Source organism: Passer montanus, unplaced genomic scaffold (genome assembly GCF_014805655.1).
Source record: "Passer montanus isolate IOZ18808 unplaced genomic scaffold, ASM1480565v1 scaffold2, whole genome shotgun sequence".
NCBI classification, from domain to species: Eukaryota; Metazoa; Chordata; class Aves; order Passeriformes; family Passeridae; genus Passer; species Passer montanus.
Genome location: NW_024366591.1, coordinates 6,294,844 through 6,313,402, shown reverse-complemented (window position 1 = coordinate 6,313,402; position 18,559 = coordinate 6,294,844). Strand labels below are relative to the sequence as shown.

The following is an 18,559-nucleotide window of genomic DNA, read 5'->3' as shown; positions in this document are numbered from 1 at the left end:
AAGTAGTGCCTGCATATCTGCTGTGAAGGTGCTGGAGAGAATTTTCAGCAGCAAGACATCAGCTCAATCCAAAGGGACTTCCAAGTAAATTCTGGAAGTGTGTCTAAGCTAGTGATGTGTATATATGCAGTCTGAAGATAAGTGCTTTTATAGAAAATTATGCAACTGCTAAAGTGAATATGTTCTTCTAATATCTCTGAATTTGTCTAAATCAATAGGCTAGGAATGATAAAGCCTGAGGCCATCCTGAGAATGCAGTATAATCTCCTGGCTGAAAAGATTATTTCCTCAAAAACCAGAGGGATGGTGGGAGGAAAATTCTTAGGAAATTGTTATCTGTATTCACAGTTACATTCCTTCTCTTTGGCCCTTGTTCAAAGAGAAAATTTGGGTTTGTAACCAAGAAGGTGGGGCCCTCTCTTCATCTTTTCTTTTAGGTTCAGACAGTGGGACAGGGAAACCTCATGGATATCTGTAGTCTTCAATACTTGATGGCACATGTGTGCACAGGCTGAATGTCTGTGCAGACTATTCCACTTTAAAATTACTGGTATATGACTTCCCTTTATTGTCAATACTAGGGTAGGGAGAGACACCCTAACCCCATCCCTCCTGAGTCAGGAGTTTGGGGTAAAGGAATGTTGGAAGACTTTTCCTTGATCAAGGAGGATTGGATTAGAGAACACCTAGGCAATCTTAACATCGTCAAGTCAATGGACCCTGGCAGGATGCATTCATAAGTGCTGAGAGAGCTGGTGAACACCATTGCAAGGCTACTCACAAGCATTTTTGAGAGGTCATGGAGATCAGGAGAGGTGTCTGAGGAGTGGAAAAAAGCATCACCCAAGTCTTCAAAAACAGAAAGGAGAACCTAGGGAAGTACCAGCTAGTCAACCTCAGCTCAATCCCTGGAAAGGTGATGAAATATCTCATTCTGAAGGCCATCTCTGCCCACATGGATGACAAAAAGGTGACCAGGAGCAGTCAGCATGGGTTTGTTTAAGGTAGATCATGCTTGACCTATGTGTGATTCTGTGATTAAAAACCTACCTGGATGTATGAGTGGAGAGCAGTAGTAGATATTGTCTACCCTGACTTCAGCAAGGCTTTTGATGCTGGGTCTAGCAAAATCCTTGTAAGCAAACTCAGAAATTTGGCCTGGATGAGTGGACAGTGGGGTGGCTTGAGAGCTGGCTGAATGGCAGATCCCAGAGTGTCATAATCACCAGCACAGGATGTAGCTGAAGGCCTGTCACTATCGGTGTCCCCCAAGATTCAATACTGGGTCCAGTCTTGGATTAATGACTTGGATGGAGAGGCAGATGCCTCCTCAGCAATTTCACTGATGACATAAAGCTGGAAGGAGTGACCAATACCCCAGAGGGCTGTGCTGACCTTCAGAAGGACCTCAACAGGTTAGGAAAATGGGCAGAGAGGAACCTTCAGAAATCAAACAAGGGCCAGGGCAGGGTCCTGCGCCTGGAGCGGTGTAACCACATGCACCAGCACAGGCTGGGGCCAGCCCGCTGGCAAGCAGCTCTGTGCAGAAGGCCCTGGGGCTCCTGGTGCAAACAGGGGCCAGTGCTGTCCTGGGATGCATTAGGAAGAGCATTGCCAGCAGGTCGATCCTGTCCCTCTACTCAGCCCTGGCGAGGCCACATCTGGAGGGCTGTGTCCTGTTCTGGGCTCCTCAGGACAGGAGAGTCATGGAGCTCCTGGAGCAGATGCAGCAGAGGACTACAGAGGTGATTAAGGGATTGGAGCATCCACTTATGAGGAGAGGCTGAGGCACCTGGGCCTGTTCAGCCTCGAGAAGAGACAATTCAGAGGGGACCTCATCAGTGTCTACAAGTATCTGAAGGGAGGGCACCAAGAGGATGGAACCAGGCTCTGCTTGCTGATGCCAACCAACAGATAAAAGAGGCAGTGGTCAGAAATTGATACACAGGAAATTCCACCTGGACATGATGAAGAATTTCTTTACTGTACAGATGACCAAGCACTGGAACAGATTGTCCTGAGAGATTATGGAGTCTCCCTCACTGGAGATGGTCAAGACACAATCCTGTGTCATGTGCTCTAGGATCACCCTGCCTGAGCAGGGAGATTGGACCAGGTATCCCACTGTGGTCCCTTGCAGCCTGACCCATTCTGTGATTGTGTGGCCCTGTGATATTTATATAGATGTGCACAAAGGATCCAGCCTTGCTTTAGTCACATTAGGCTTAAACTCATCCGTGGAGTTCTAACAACCCAGCTTGTGGTCTGAGGCAGTTAAACTTTTATTCCAGCACTGTAAATGAGCTAATACTCTTGTCAGCCTTACTAACTCCCTGGAAGGTCACACCAAACCAACATGGCTACATTGCTTGTGAGCTCACATAAGTAAGACTGTGTGGTTCTATGCTAAACTCCGTGGACACACTGCCTTGCTTCTCTGTTGACTGAAGGATAACCACATCATGGTCCATTTCCCAATACAGACATACCCTAAATTTCATACCTTCAAGTTCTTAATTTTTGTTTCTATGATAAAAAAATTGCAGACTTCTCCTTAGATGACTTAGAGTTGTTTTAAAAATTTGGTTAAATTTAATGTATGCAGTCTAATCACCCCCTGGCTTACTTAATGCAAATGTTTTTATATATATATATTTGAGGTAGAGAACACTAAATGAGCTTGTTACTTGACTTGTTACATTTAAAGTTCTCATTTGGCTGTACAAATCATGCACTTAGGAAAAGCACATTTTAAGAAAGCTATTAATCTAGTTTCTCTACTGCTTTTGCTTTGTGAGCTAAGAAGTTCCAGGAAGCTAATTCTGGTTAGTCTTCTGTTAGTGTTCTGAGTGTTTTGTGAGTGTATATTATTTTAGTAATTGGTTTTGTTCCAAATTGCAATGTGGTGTTGCATTTTTTTCCTGCAGAACATTTCTCCATATTTGCAATTTTGAAAAGTTACAGAAATTGGTAAATATTCAGTGCTCTGGAAATTAGATTATTGAAAATGTGTGTTCTCTGTGTAACTTGCTATATAGAGGGAATATTTATTATGGTGCATATTTAGGACCTTCCATATTTTATAGGGTTATAGTCAAAAACATAAATAGGAATCTGCATACTTGCCAATGACATACTAGAAAATAAAACATTATTTAAAAAAATGTTTTGCATTTTTACAAAAAAAAAATTAATTTCAACTTTTCATTGTGATATATTATATATGCTGTCCAAAAGATAGCAGGTTAATGAGGAACTGATAAAAACCAGATTTTATAATTTGTAGGAACTTCAGATATAATCTTCATTTCCCAAATGGCAGCAAGCAACACTAAATAATTATTTATAAATAATCTTCATATTATGAAAGAAATAATTCCACATGTAGAGCCTACTGTTGCATTATAAAATTGCAGTGGTGAGGAATCGTAAAATTACACCTTTGACAAGTTTATTTCAGCTACCAGAAAGATTAAACTTCCTACCTTAATAAAATTACTATGGAAAGTGAAAAGTGAAATCAGTTCACACTTTCCTTCTATTGTTGCTTGCATCTGTTGGTGGAGAAGTGAAGAGTATTCCAGATGCGATGATATACTCTTTTTAAAAGCGCAAGGTAAAGAAATATGTACACCCTCATCAAATATGTTTCCTATTCATAGGAATAGGAAACTTATTGAATAATTAAGTCTTAGTTATTAAGACTTAGAGTACAGATTTACAATATTTAAAGGTGAATCTGCACAAGATTTTAATAATCTTAAAATTTTATTTATAAATTTAAATATGATCACAACAGGACTAGATTTTTTTTTTCATATTCTGTATTGTATTATGAAACTTGCAATAAATTTATGAGTTCAAGAAAACAATACTTTTAGAAATATCTTACCTGCATGTAAACTCTTGCTCTTTCTCTCTTGTGATATCCTGAGTGGTATACCAGGTCTTTAATTCTCTTTGAGAAATTCCATTTAGCAAGAGTCATCTACTTTTATGTGTCCACAGTTGAGACCTATTTTGCCATTAAAACTGTGCATCTTGGCCCACTTCTTGTGATTACTAATGTCAACAATTATAATCTCAAAATATTAAGACCATTTGAAAAATTTTAAAATAACCATCTGCTGAATGGCAAAAGTGAAATGAATTATGGCCTTCTCCTCAAGATGATTTTACATACTGTGCTGATCATGAATGGAAAATTCGTGTCATGCAGCTGATCCTGCTGTAGAGACTTGTAGATGCCTTTTAGCTGCCTGCGCTGTAACAAATAATTTTCCATTTTTTTGACAAGAGAACTTTCCCATTTTAAGGCAGGAAACCCCTCAGATTTAAGACTTATCCATGCTTTTTAGTGTGTTAGATATTCCAAGTGACAATAGCCCATGACTCTCAGAATAGAGCCTGTGGGGGCTATAAGGGCGCACTCACAGTGCTGCTAATGAGTCACCTGGTCTCTTACATGTACAGACAGTTGTAATGTGTCACTAAGGAGTGGAAAGGTACTTTCTTCTGGTGGTGACATCTCATTGTTTTATGGTTTTTGGCTGCCAGCAACGGTACTTCATTATATATGGAAAAGACATTTGGCTTCTCCTCTTCAAAGCTCATCTAAAGAATTACTTTCAGTAGTTGCTTCCAGAAGTATTTTTGACAAAGTAGAATCTGTTTAATTCTTTGGGAGATTGATAATATAATACTAGGACAATGATGTTTTGTGAAATTACATTTCTGTTACTGTGATTAGGAAGGTAAAATTCTGCAGTTCATGTATAAGGTTGAATTTTAATCTCAGGTTGAACTTTGTTTCATACATATGTTTATGGAAGATGCAAATACAAATTTCATTGTTTTCTACCATTTTAGGCAAGATTGATAAACATCTTGAATTGTTTTTATTTAATCATTGTACTTTTGCTTTAATAAGTTTCAGAATACATGTCCTAAATGTCATTAGTAAATATGAAGAGGCTTTGGAGAATTTAACTTACATAAAAAGATCATATGATACTTTTTAGGGTGGGGCAGAACTGAGGGTTTTTAGCATTTCCATTAATTTAATGTTCTTTAAAAATTACATTGGTGGCATTTTAGGAAAAAATGCATTTAAATAAACTCACTACATCTCAGTAGTAATTATTTTTGTATAAGCATGTTAAGAAGATTTGTAACTAATAATTGTTTATTTTCTTTATTTAAATTGTTAACCCAGAAGTAAATTAAAATCAATCAAAAATTAGGATGCCACCAGCCACTGTGATAATTTTGCTAAATGTTTTAATGATATGTCTGCTTTTATACCCTTTTCTTTTAGCAATGAATCTGTTACATTTTATTTCAAAATGTTTTAAACTACGGTGAAAATTTAAACTGTATATGTAGGTACACTGAAGAAATACATCCACCTGCAGTTACTTTAAACTGGGTCTAGATCTGCCAGGCAGAAATGACTTAATTATGCTGCTTTGGGCCTCTGTGATCAGTACTTAACACCTAATTTAAAAAAAAAATTAAAAAAAATTTGTTTTTTCTCAAAGCTTTTGTAATATGGACTTTATGCCACTTGGAGAAATTTTGTCAATATAATATGGGGATAGAAACAACACTATTCGGGATGAATCATATTGAGAATTTCCTTTTACTCTTGCATTTTGTTTTGAAAATGTTGAATGCAAGAAGTAATAGAAATACTTTCATACAAAAGGCTTACTCTTTTTATAATTTTTCTGCCTTGTGTGAGACATAATTTCACAATGACTATTGACAATTTCATAATGACTAATAACTATGAAATGACTATTTTAAATATGGAAATTCCATGAGAATATCTGGGTTTTGGTAAAAAAGTCCCACAGTATACTCTGAGTAAACATGTTCAGTCATTTGAGTGTGGAATAATAAAAGAAGAAATGTGAGGCTGTTAAATTCTGATACAAGCTTCAGTTTTAGAAAGAAAAATCCATTCCTCTGCTGTTTCAAGGATAATTAGGGGTGTTAAACTACTTCTTTGAAGAGGAGTGCTTGATTACACTTGTGTGGCTAGGTTTGCGTGAAAGAATTTTAGATTTTAGTGTCTTTTCTTCTGAGCTAATGTCCAGATTTTGAAGTGGAATTTGAAATTTTACACCTGAGAACGATGCTAGTAAAAACTCTTTTTCATGTTTTCCTCAGTTTATTTAGTTACTGAGTGAAGAGACAGGATTGTAATGTCAATGATGTCATGCAAACATTAGTAGCCTCAGAGATTATGGCAGGCTTTTGAAGAATGTCTGAGATTACATTTAAGCTGTTTCAAACCCATCATTAAAACAAATGATCTGGAAAACACTCCTGATCATTTGTCCAGCCATGTGAGTTCCAACTGTATTTTGCAGACTTTCAAAAGTTGCTATTGTAAGTATAGAGTACAAGTGTTTTCTACATTAAAAATGTATTAGAAGTACCACTAATTATACAGATTTTTAATTTAATTGGATTTTGCTTTAATCTTTTTAAGTTTGGCTAGTCCTGCCACTTCCTTTCTCATATAATGGTTGAACCAAATAACTGCACAGTGCTCTTTGTTGTTTTTCATCATTTAATATCTTCAGATCCCTGCTTTACCAATCTAATATCACAAAATCACAGAAAGGTAGAGATTGAAAGAAACTGCTGGAGGTCATCCACTCCAGCCCCTCTGCTCAAGCTGGGCCACCTGCAGCAGGTTGTTCCGACCTGTCTAGTCAGCTTTTGGATATCTTCCAGAATGGAGGCTCCACAATCTCTCTGGGCAGATGGACAGCAACCTGACAGCAAGATGGCCTTCAATAAGCTGTAATTACGATAACCCTTTTATTACAACAATCCACATTAAAAGTGGATATGTGACTGAAAAAATCAGTAGCCAGATTAGCAACTGTCTTCTGATTGTGCAAATTTGTGTCTGCTGCACAGAACTTGAGATAGAGAAATATGGAGAAGGGAGGATTGCCTGAAATAGTGTGGAATTCTCAGTAGAATTCTCTAGTCCATGCATGAAACTTTCAGAAAGTATTCCTGAGAAACAACAACCATGGAAAAACTTAAGATATCTTTCCTAGTTTCCTGCCTAGTAATGAATGAGTGGAACAGACTTCTAGTTGGGAGTTTAGGGATAGAAAGACTTTTAATTGCAGAATGGATCTTGATTATATATGAAACAGATAAATGTTTCTTGATCTACAATACACTTTTCATTCCATGTCCCATGTTTACTTCATGGTGAAATGTCAGTGCAGGTTATTATTTAATTAATCTGGAAATGAATGATGCTGCCAACTCCTGCACATAACTGCAGCCACATACCATAACCAATACTGTAGGTTTCCTTCCTTGTGTCAGCTCCTCTTGTGCATCAGTTCTTCGGTAGTACCCAAAACCATGCACGTCCGGGTCTAAAAGTGTTAGCTGTTTGAAGTATATAGACATACATAGACACAGACACACACACAATTATGCACATATTTGAAGTGAATATTAAATAAAACATATGCACATATATGAAGTGAATATTAAATAAAACATTCAGAAGCTAAACGAAAAAAAAATCCCTTATGAATTGCAGTAATCAGCCAATAGATACAGCAATGCAGGCCATAAAAACCATTTTCAGGAACATGTTCAAGACCATGAATCCTGAGTGAAGTAAGCTTCTCACTGCCTCATCCTGGGTAAAGAGCAAAACCCTGGGAAAGGATGGAAGTTAAGACATTTCTTTGATTTCATTGTTCCTCTGTTGTCTCTGTTGGCAAACATCTTCCTACACTGTGTGCTGGTCTGCAATGCTGTTTTATGGACAGCTGAGGTGACCATCTAAAGAATGAATTCCATGGTGGAATTTTTTGGTAGAAGGACCATTTGCAGCTGAGATGTAACTGACTAGGATACAAGTCAAAGCAATGAAAAAGTGGAGTTATAACATAGAAACCAGTAAAATTATGCAGTTTAAATGTGGTTAGGAATGAGAATATGTTCCTTAGTCTTTCTTTATTCTTACAATTGAAAATATTTTTGTGGCATTCCTATTTCACATCTCAATCTCCACAGGATTTTAAAGCTCCATAAGTCTCTTTTTATGACTACAAAACAGATGAAGCAGTCAAGATGAATACCTATAGCAGAAGTCATAATCTTTGTTGGTGGTATAAACCACAAAACCCTAGAAATCATTTCCAGCTCTTTGTAGTTACTGGTGACTTTCCTTTCAATTCCAATGGGAGCATGGCTTCATCCAGGAACATTGAAACTGCTCAGCTTTTTTATCAGGCAACAAAGAAGTGCTGACTCTGAATATGAACTCTCAAAGGAAATTAATTCCAGACATGAATGCTTACAGGCTGTTTACATACTGTAAATTTATAACAAATTGTAAAATTTTAGGTTGGGTTAACAATTAATAGGTTTGTTTCTTCTACAGTTTTTATGTATATGAATCAGTGAAGTAAGACATTTTCAGCTTCCTCAGTGCAATATCCTGAGGAAACCCAGCTGTATTTTAAATTGTGTTGTGTGTTTTTATATGAAAATTGATGTGTATTTGTAAAGATGTACTAATATTAATATAGCACTCTTGTTTAAATGCATATTTCTGAACCTTTTTTGGTTCAGTAAGAAAGGCTCTGAGGTACTCTATCTGAAGTACCACCAGCTCTTTATCTGAAACACAATCAATACATAACCAACTTTTAAAGCTTGAAGAAAGTAACAATGAACTCTATGTATATGTATGGATATGAATTTATGTGTTTATGTCTAAATGCCCATATAAAGATGCATTGGTAATTTATGGCATGATTTTACCTAAAAGCAGAGGAAATGTTCATGGTATGTTTTTAATTTCTTATTGATGTTGATGTAAAGGAAAGAAAATGGAAGCCAAAGAAGAATTAGCAGTGGTAATGAGACATAGGAATAGAAATTATTTTATCTGTGACAGAAATAAGATTGAAATAGCTTCAGGTGATTAGCATGGTACCTCTAATTAAGGTAAATTAGAAACGCATTTCTTGGAATACAGGTATAATTGGCACATAAAGTCATACTATTTGTTGCCAAGTTTTGCACTAAGTGCATTGAATGAGGGATGACAACATAGGAATGTCAGACATCAATCAATTTTTGTAGTTTGTTCAATCTACATTAGTGGTGCTGAATCACTGTGTGAGACACTGTAGTAAGATTTGGACATTGCATTTAAAGAAATGCTCTACTGGCCTCAAGAAATGGTATCTACTACTCCAGTAGGCTTGATGCAAGCACAATTTAGCCTTTGCCAAGGAAAGCCCAACTTCTATGTACAAGGCAGCCAAGTATCATATTTGTCAAATTGAGGAATAATATGTGAAGAATAGTATGTCACAAATTGCATCATGGATGGGCAAAAACCTCAAAATCACTCATCAGTTCTTACATGATGAGTGAAACAATTTTGATTCTTATGTTGTCTGCAGTGACTGTGTCTCAAGCATTAGTAGTAATGTGCTACTCTCTCTGTGGCCTTCAGAAGCCTTTGCTCTAGACTAAGTTTTTCCCTTGTCCATGAATTAGCTGTGTTCTGTGTGGATCCCCAGAGTGGGAAGAATTGCTGTGATACAATTTTGGACAGGCATTTGGACATTTGACTTCTGATGTAGGAACCACTGTGGATTATTGTGTAATTTGGGACTGAACATAAAATGGGCTCTCCCACCTTCTCACTGAGGATGCTATGTGTCCTCACAGTGTGGGGACTATGTAGACTATGTAGACTATGTAGAATGCTTGAATAAAACATTGAAGTCTGCAGAAACTAGAAATGTCCTTGCTGTAGGATTTTGGTGTCTGAGGTATGTTTCCTTTGTGTTCTGGACCCACATCAGTTCTGTTTTTCAAACAAGTCAAAATACCTCAAAACTCCTAATTTGATAGTAAATTTGCTAATTAATTTAGTGGAAGTATAATTAAGTAATCTGAAGTAGGTGTCAGCTTTCTGTGCATCTAAAACCTCGTAAGGGAAATCAGAACAACTGATGAAGTGGCTTACATATGCATACTGTAAATTAAAGATCTTAATTACAGTCCTGACCCCCAAGAAGCCAGTTGGAGTTTTGCCAAGGGAAAAGCTCCCTACCTTAGATATGCCGGCCTGTTTATTAATTTGAATAAAGCTGAATGTTTTTATGAATGAAAAGACAGAGGTTGCCTGAACCTCAGATGGGAGGAGGAATTAGACATAAATGGCTGTGTCTTGTTTTGAAGTTTCTGCTCCTTTTTTGACTTGAATACTTTTATCAATATTGATGTGTTTTATTCCTCTTCTCTGTTCCTTAGCCTAGGAAAAGATTAAATAAGTGATTCCATCTTATTGAGTTTTGATCTTTCCAGTTACAGCTCTTCCTTATGAACCTTTATGTCTGTAGTTTCTTAATTTTAGACCTGAGATATGCAGTAAACATTTACTGCCTTTTGAACAAATGTTCAGCATGCAGCTCAGTTTATCTACTAGAATTTAAAAATAATTTACTGGTAATTTTTTTTCCTAGTTATTTAGGTTGAGGAAAAAAGAAAAAAGATAACATAGAGGAAATCTTGAATGTTTAGGGATTGGTAGAAGAAAAAAGCAAACAAACAAACTACAGCAACAAAAAAACAAAACAAAACAAAAATCCCCAAACCAAAACAAAACCCAGAAAACCCAAAAAACACCCTCCACAACCAAACTCAGTATTTCCAGATTTGTGAACATAATTTGAAATGGATCTTACATAACTGTAGTGAAGAGTCCAAGAACAAGTTGAGCAAGTAAATTTAACACATCAAAAGAATTTGGAAGTTACTAGTTTGACTTGCATATAAAAATGTCATGTTAAATGAAATAGATGAGAATTCTGTTTTTATTAAGCACATAAATAATATTTATTAAAGGCTGACAGCAAAGAAATGCAGGTGCTGAAATAGGTAATACATTTAAAAGTATTATGAATTAGAGAAACTTCCCAGGAGGTTCCAGAAACATCTGTCCAGAAGAGATGAACGCAATCAGAGTCATAAGGGAAGACGAACGGTTTAAAAACTTATTAAATAAGATGGGAAAATAGGGTGGACAGCACTGAGTGAAGGTGACCCTGGGTGATCTATCAGGCTTATCACAAACTTGGTGGAAGAAGGATAATCAGGGGAGGCACTGCAGACCATGTCTCCAAAGTGTATAGAGAACACAGACTGCACCTTGCTGGCAGTGAAATTATGCTTTACATTAAAGACAGCATAGAAGAGAGGCAAATTAATAAACCTCAACAATAATGAGTCCTGAAGAGGCTGATATTCCAGTCCTGTATGGGAAGAATAGAATATTTTTATACCTAGTTGTCTTTAAATGTTAATTCGTTTGTGTGACTAGTGAAAATACTGGATATGGTGGATCTGTTACATTTTCATAATTCTTTTGATAGGGTTCTGCACATATATGTTGTCTGGAAAAATATTTTTATTCCTTGTCCTCTCTACAGCTTCAGTTTACTAACTTGGAGAGATTGTTTTCCTCTTACAACTTTAATCTGTTGAATAGTTTGGCTTTCTATAAAATTAAACTTCCTATAATTCTAGAAAAAAACGTTCTCCTCTTTACAGCAAAAAGCCTACCTAGAGCATCTCTATATAAACATGATCAGTGGGTCCTTTAACAGCTGTTTAATGTCTCATTCATGGTGGCCTCAGATACTGAGTCCCTCTGGATAGGCAAGCCACCTCTGATATACAAAGCATATCAAATACAGGAACTAGACACACTAAAATTGATCAACCCTATCCATGCACTGAGCATAATGGGAAGGAAAATGTGAGCATGTCATCTACAGGTCTACAGGTACTATAAAAACTGAAGTGCTTACCTTGAGTCATACTACCTGTACTTACCCCTGTATGGTTATATGTGTATGATCCACCTCAAGGAATTATGGCTAAAAGCTCTTAACATGTTTTTTGTATTTTCTCCTCAATTCTCATTTCTGCAATAGGAGAGCTATCTTAAGAATAAAAGCTTCCATCTTCTGTCTGCAAAAAACACATGTGGCTTTGATCTAACTGATTGAATGCTTAAGAGTGCAGCTGTCAAATTAAACACTCAACTTTCAAGAAAACAAATCTTTCCAAAGTGCTACTTACATGTCTTTTGTTCTTGGCTTAAACTACAAAATCAGAGTTGGTAAAGCCTTCATGCACTATAGATCTCCAGGAGTAAAGGTGATGAATTCTGCATTGCTTTAGACTCTACTTTCTGAACAGGAAGAATATAGTAAAATCCAATTTCCATAATGCCTCCTTTTCTTGTTGCTCTTGCTTGTTGCTAGTTGTGAAACAAATACGAAATTCAAGAGCATTGGTTTTGCTTGTGGTCCCTTGTTTTCATAGAATAATTTAAATAATGAAACTAGCTGAAAATATTAACCCCCTAAAAACTATATTCCCATCTGTTCTGCTTAGGTACTGGACTTTTGGCCAGATGATACTTTTTGCTCTACAGCTAGTGGATTTTTTAAAAATTTGTGTCTCTACTTGCATATTATGCATAGTTATACTAACTGAAGGAAAAAAAAAGGATGTTATATACCCATAATGTGAAACCAGCTGAAATTTCTTTGATTCTTGTTATTTCCTGAAGTACAAGATGTCTTGAAGCCTTCCCAGTATATGTATACATATATGCGTGTTTATATATGTACAACACACAACAAATGTGTGTTGTATGAAATATTAAAGCAAAATATTAGTTTGATGCATTTCTATATAAATTCAACTGTTTGTGTTTGTGGCTTAAGAAAATCCAGGTATCTAATTTGCAGCATGGTCTTTGGTTTTTGGGGTTTTTTTTGATGTGGTATCACTACAGAAACAAATTTCCCTCCAACCAAAGGTAATTCTAGAAAAATATATACATTGTGTTAATATAAAAGGTAATGCAGTAGACAATATCTTGAAAATCATACTGTTAACTCACAGCCTTCCAACACTGCATGTCACTGGCCTAGCTTAAATATCCAATAAAATTTTATATGTTGTGCAGCCCATGAAGTAGAAGAGAGCTGTGTTCAAGAACTTGTTCTCCTCCCCATTGTGGAGCCAAATGTCATAGCTACTTTCAAAAGCTTGAATTTTTTTGTTAAAAGCTCAAAATGCCGAGAACTTCAATCTTGTACTCTGTCCTTCTTGAAGGTCTTTTCTTCCCTCATATATATATAGATATAGAAAACAGTCTGCACTTTCATAATATTCCATAACATTCTAGTGTTTGTCCCATAGGAAGCCTTTACATAGGTGCCAGATTATTCACAGGTCTGATGCCAAGATTTTAATACATAATAGTAAGACATAATTAGTTTGGGAGTTTGGTTTGTTTTTATTTTTTTTTCTCTTTTTAATGATGGGTAGTTAATTGACTTAACTACTGTAGAGATTTCAAGTATAATGTTAAACACAGTTTTGGAGCAGTATGTTTGGGAGCTGAGGGGTTTGAATGAAATAACATGCTTGCATTATTTGGAAATGCAATATTGGCATAAGTTAAAATTTTAAAAGAAATCTTATTGAGATTTCTATGGATTCTAAATACTTTTGAGAACACTATTAATCAATCTTAATAGCTCTTAAGTGTGATAAATCAGGAATTTCAAGGGTCCTACAGGCTAGATTTTTAGTAACTCTTATTATCTGTGTTAATACAAATTGCAATTAGCTTTCTCCTGTTATTATATTGCTATTACACTATTAGCTAAAATTTCTATATTGCCTGAACACAAATCAGGGAGTTCAAGAAGCGTTTGGACAATGCTCTTGGACACATAATGTGACTCTTTGGGATAGCTCAGGACCAGGAGTTGAACTCAGTTATCCTTGTGAGACCCTTCCAACTCAGCATGGTTCAGTCAAAGACCAACCTCATTTTATCAACAGCCAAGGAAGACAGGTGGAAAAAGTAAGAGAAGGGGGAAAGGAAGAAGAAGGACTTGAGAGACAGCAGTTTAGAGCATATGACCAACAAGGAGGGATCTTAAAATCAGGAGGTGGGCATTTTTGGTTCAGCCAATTCAGTGATGGGTTTAGTGCTATCAAAAGTGTGGAGGTGGAGTTAATTGGAGTAGAAAGATATTTTTTTATGGTCATTGAAAACAGAAGGATCCTGGAAGCAGAATGTAATAGCAGTGTAGAGAATGCATTTGGTAGGTGGAAGCCAAGCTGTGTTTCAGTACTGTCAGAGGATATCACAGAAGGATTGACCAGACCACAGATTGCAGTTTTTGAGGTCAGGTTGGACATTAAGGAAAAAAATTGAAAGACAGCTTAGAAGGCACTTAAACACTGGAATGAGTTGTGAAATTTCATTTAAAATTTTCAAGATTTAGCCAGACAAAGCCTAGCTAAGCTCATCTAATGTTTTCTGTAGTTGCATCTGGAGCTGGAGGATGGACAAGATGACCTCTTTTGGTCTTGTAAAACTTAATTTTGTTTAAAATTATTTTATTTTAAGTTGAAAGTTGAACAGGGTTGCTATATTATCTCCTATTATAGCATAGATCTCTGATTTTTCAGGTTACATTAGTATTCTTTTGATAACATAAAATAGTAATAAAACCATTTTCTTTTTTTTTTTTTTCATGCACACAATAAATGACTAAAAATTTTAGAAAGGACACATTACTTAGGTATTTTATATTTACATCATCTTTCCAGTATGTCCGGATTTTGGCAGCAACACAGTTAATTTTCTTCCTAGTAGGTGATGTGTTTTGGATTTATTATGAGAATAATGTTGATAACACACTGATATTTTAGTTGTTGCCAAGTAGTGTTTATACCAAGTCAAGGATTTTTCAGCTTCTCCTGCTCTGCCAGCAAGAAGGCTGGAAGGACAGAAGTTGTGAGGGGCACAGCCAGGACAGATGACTCAAACTGGCCAAAGGGATATTCTAGAGCATTTGATGATGTGCTCAGTGTATATAAACTGAGGGGAAAGCTGGCTTAGTGCAGCTGCTTGAGAAGTGTCTAGCCATCGGTCAGCAAGTGGTGAGCATTGTGATCACTTGTTTTGTGTATTATAATTCTTTCATCATTATTGTTATCATTAACATTGGTGTTATTTTCTTCCTTTTGTGTCCCATTAAACTGTCTTCATCTCAACCCATAAACTTTCTCACTTTTATTCTTCTGATTCTCTGCCCTATCCCCCTTGGGGTGGAGTGAGTGAGTAAGCAAGCGACTGTGTGGTGCTTAGTTGCTGTCTGGGGTTAAATAAAAACACAGTAGTAAGTTGCAGAGGTAGATAGAGACATATTGGAAGTATGTTATTATCTTAGATAACTGTAAAAAGTAGAGTTGGAGAAATTAGATTGTATGGTTCTGGATATTCTATACTTTCAGGTTACTTAAGTGAGAGAAAAATAAAAATAAGGGAATATAAGTCACTGTCTTGGGAGATAACACTTATGAGAGATTAGAAAAATTGATCATTGGAGATATTAAAGAAGGGAATACAAACCCAAGAAGATAATTTATTGACCACAGAGTCCCTTTATCCAGAGGAATAAAACAAATGAGTCAATGTATCAAAGAAAGAACAGATCAAGAAAAATGAGGATGCAAAAAGTTAACCAAATGAACTGATCAGAGCATGAGTGCCTGTTTGGTTCCAGCCCTTCAGATTTTTTATCACTAGTGAGAAATAACTGTAAATCCTAATATGCAAGGCCTAAACACCTTGAATTTTTAATGACTAGTAAGTGGTGTCATTTGTAGATTGTCCTTTCATTCTGAGATACAGCAGGTTTTCAAGTGCTTGTTTGTAGAAGTAAGTGCAGAAAATAATATTGCCTCTTATTTTATAATTAAGATTTTCTCAACCTGGTGAAAGAAAGCTAATGCAGCTGAAGGCTCTTTATGCATGTCTTCAAGACTTGCCTCTTCGTAAAATTTTTCAACATACTTTCTTACAAAGGAAATTCTTACTCTACACTTAACACCAATAAAAATCAGAAAACTGTATTTGTTGGTATGCCTGATTTAATTCACAGTATTTTCCGTCTTCATTTATTCCAGCTCATTTTCTTATTTCTTCCATATTCTCTTCTTGAGTCATACACAGTGAAGTCTGTTTGACTTTCTATGTGGTTTTAACATATGCTTCAGTTTTACAGACTGTTGATGTGTTAGCGGATGTTGACACAAATTTGAAAATAGTTGGAAAAGAAAAATCTAAGTGAAATGGAATTTTCAGATTAGCTTGGTTGAGAAAAGTCTATGGGTTATTATTTTTTTTTTAATGAATCCTGGACCTCTTAACATAGAAGTAATTTAAATATCATCTTAACGATCTTCATTTGGTTTGTTGCTCTAAAGCAAACTGCTTACTGGAAAGATCTTCATTAAAGCCATGTGTTCTTTTCTTTTGAACTGCAGCTCACCACAGCCACCTTGGATGGCAAACTCCGATTGTTTCTACCCTGATACTTGCCAACCTGTGGAGCTTTGGCCGTGGTACTCTGAGAATAATGACTTGCTGAGAGAAAGGAGACTGGTAACTGGCCAGAAGCAAGTGGCATACTGTTCCCCTTTAAACTACAGTTTTCTTCTGATGTTATTTTCAGGAAGTTCCTCAAGCTGTTCTCAAGTTTTTCTGCTGTATAGTCTGTTATCTTTATTGCAAACATAAGGGTGAAAGATCACGAAAAAGGAGGAGACTATTCATTTTGACTTCATTCTAGCAAATCACCACAGAAGTGGCTTTCAAAGGTCTTTTGGGGTTCTTGTAGTTAGGTGCGTTCTGTAGTGCTTTGCTAGACAGGGACCACTTTAGTCTAGACTGAAAATTCAAGTAAAATAACAAGTGTTCCATTTTTAAAACTAGATCTGCTTGTGACAAATTTTTAAGTTAACCTGATGGAAAGAAGGATTGTATGTCTATCTGAAATACCATGAGAGTCCTTCTGTTATACTTCTTGTCCTTCTGTTATACTTCTTTGGGGTTACTGGAATCAGCATGGATGTTGTTTGACATCAGAATTTTGCCGGTTTACTATTTATACCACATTCTGTAAATTTCTTAGGGAATATGTGACAAATGTCTTCTCTTTAAAAGAAACTATTTCTGTCTTTTAAATAACTGTTAAATATTTTCAAAAATGTTAAAATAATATGAAAATAAAATTATCAGAAAAAAAGTTAATTTCTTGTATTCTTCCTAGGTTACTTATCTTGCTCCTAGAAAACAGTTTTTAGACAACCTCTATTTTTTTTTTTTTTGGCTAGACATTCTCACTCATCATTGACTTTAGCTAAGAGTAGAGACCATGTAAGTGATGTGTGAAAGGAGATTGAGTTTTTATTTTCCTTGCAAAATTGTACTGCCTTTTCAAAGTTAAATTTCCCAGAACAGAATTTATTATTCAGATTATTAAAAAAAAAAAGAAAAATTGGAGTTATTACCCTACCTCCACTTTAACACCAATCAGTAAAGCCAGATCATTTTCAGCACTGTAAAGAATGTTTTATTTTTTAGCTGTCCTTAATTTATGCATATGATATTAAGTATAAGTATATCAAGTTATTTCTATAAACTGCTGAGTTTCCATTGAGCCTTCTTTTGTGAAGTATTTAGTAGTTTTTTGCTGAGCAAAATCAAACAGTGGTAGGATACACTGTATCATATCCAGGTATTCTCCTCTTCTCTAGAACACAGTGATCTCATCAATGACTATAGGAGTGTAGTGCAGTCAGATCATACTCAGAAGAATTCTGAATATCAGAATCAGGTTTTGTATTATCAAAGAAAATGTGGAATAACCCACTTCAATACTTTTAAATACCTTTCCAGTTCAAAATCAGATTAACTAAGAAATAATCCTCTATGTTGCAGCTAAATGCTGATATACTACACTCACAAATTTTCAGCAAGATTTAAGTTTTAATTTCCCCCACAGGGATCCTCAGGATGGTCTTTTTCAAACTTATTTTAGCTAATTTTCTCATCCACATGCTGTGGATTCCACATCAAGATTCACTGTCAAATACAGAACATATGCCATAGCTGTATTTGCAAGTAAAGTGTTTCTGAGCCATGGGTTGCAACTTACTGTGACTGACTCTTCAGAGAGGTTGAATATCTGCTAAAGAGGTAAGAACTGCAATTATGACTTTTTTAAAAAAAGTACCATTTTTTTGACAGAAGAATGATATTCTCAGGCTTAAGGCAGAGGACACACTTAGAAAAACTATGAATTCTTGCTGTAAGCATGGATTGTTGTCACAATCCCCACTGGAAATGAAAGGGAAATACTTCCATTTTCTAGATGTCTTACCTTCTAGAACTAACTGCTATTATTACCTAGTCAGACAGTATGTATCCTCAAAACCCCTCCTAATCTTGAGCTAGTTTGATCTCTGAAGGAGGAACTCTTCTTCCAAATATAATGTATTATATCTCTTTCCTTAAAGTGAGACTCAGCTGTATGCTGCTTTCTAGTTACTTTTATCAAGGACTTTTTCTGGACAGAAAACTCTTTGGGGCATTTTG

At 35.9% G+C, this 18,559-nt stretch overlaps 1 protein-coding gene across 1 annotated transcript in view; it reads left to right on the top strand.

The window, feature by feature from the left end:
- The window catches only part of WDR27 (WD repeat domain 27), an 89,339-nt gene extending 72,182 nt beyond the window's left edge, over nucleotides 1–17,157 (top strand). The window contains exon 24 of the mRNA XM_039707730.1: nucleotides 16,447–17,157. Within this exon, the coding sequence (XP_039563664.1) occupies nucleotides 16,447–16,494 (48 nt within the window). The 3' untranslated portion in view covers nucleotides 16,495–17,157. The remainder of the gene's footprint in view (nucleotides 1–16,446) is intronic.
- Nucleotides 17,158–18,559: the final 1,402 nt, after the last annotated feature.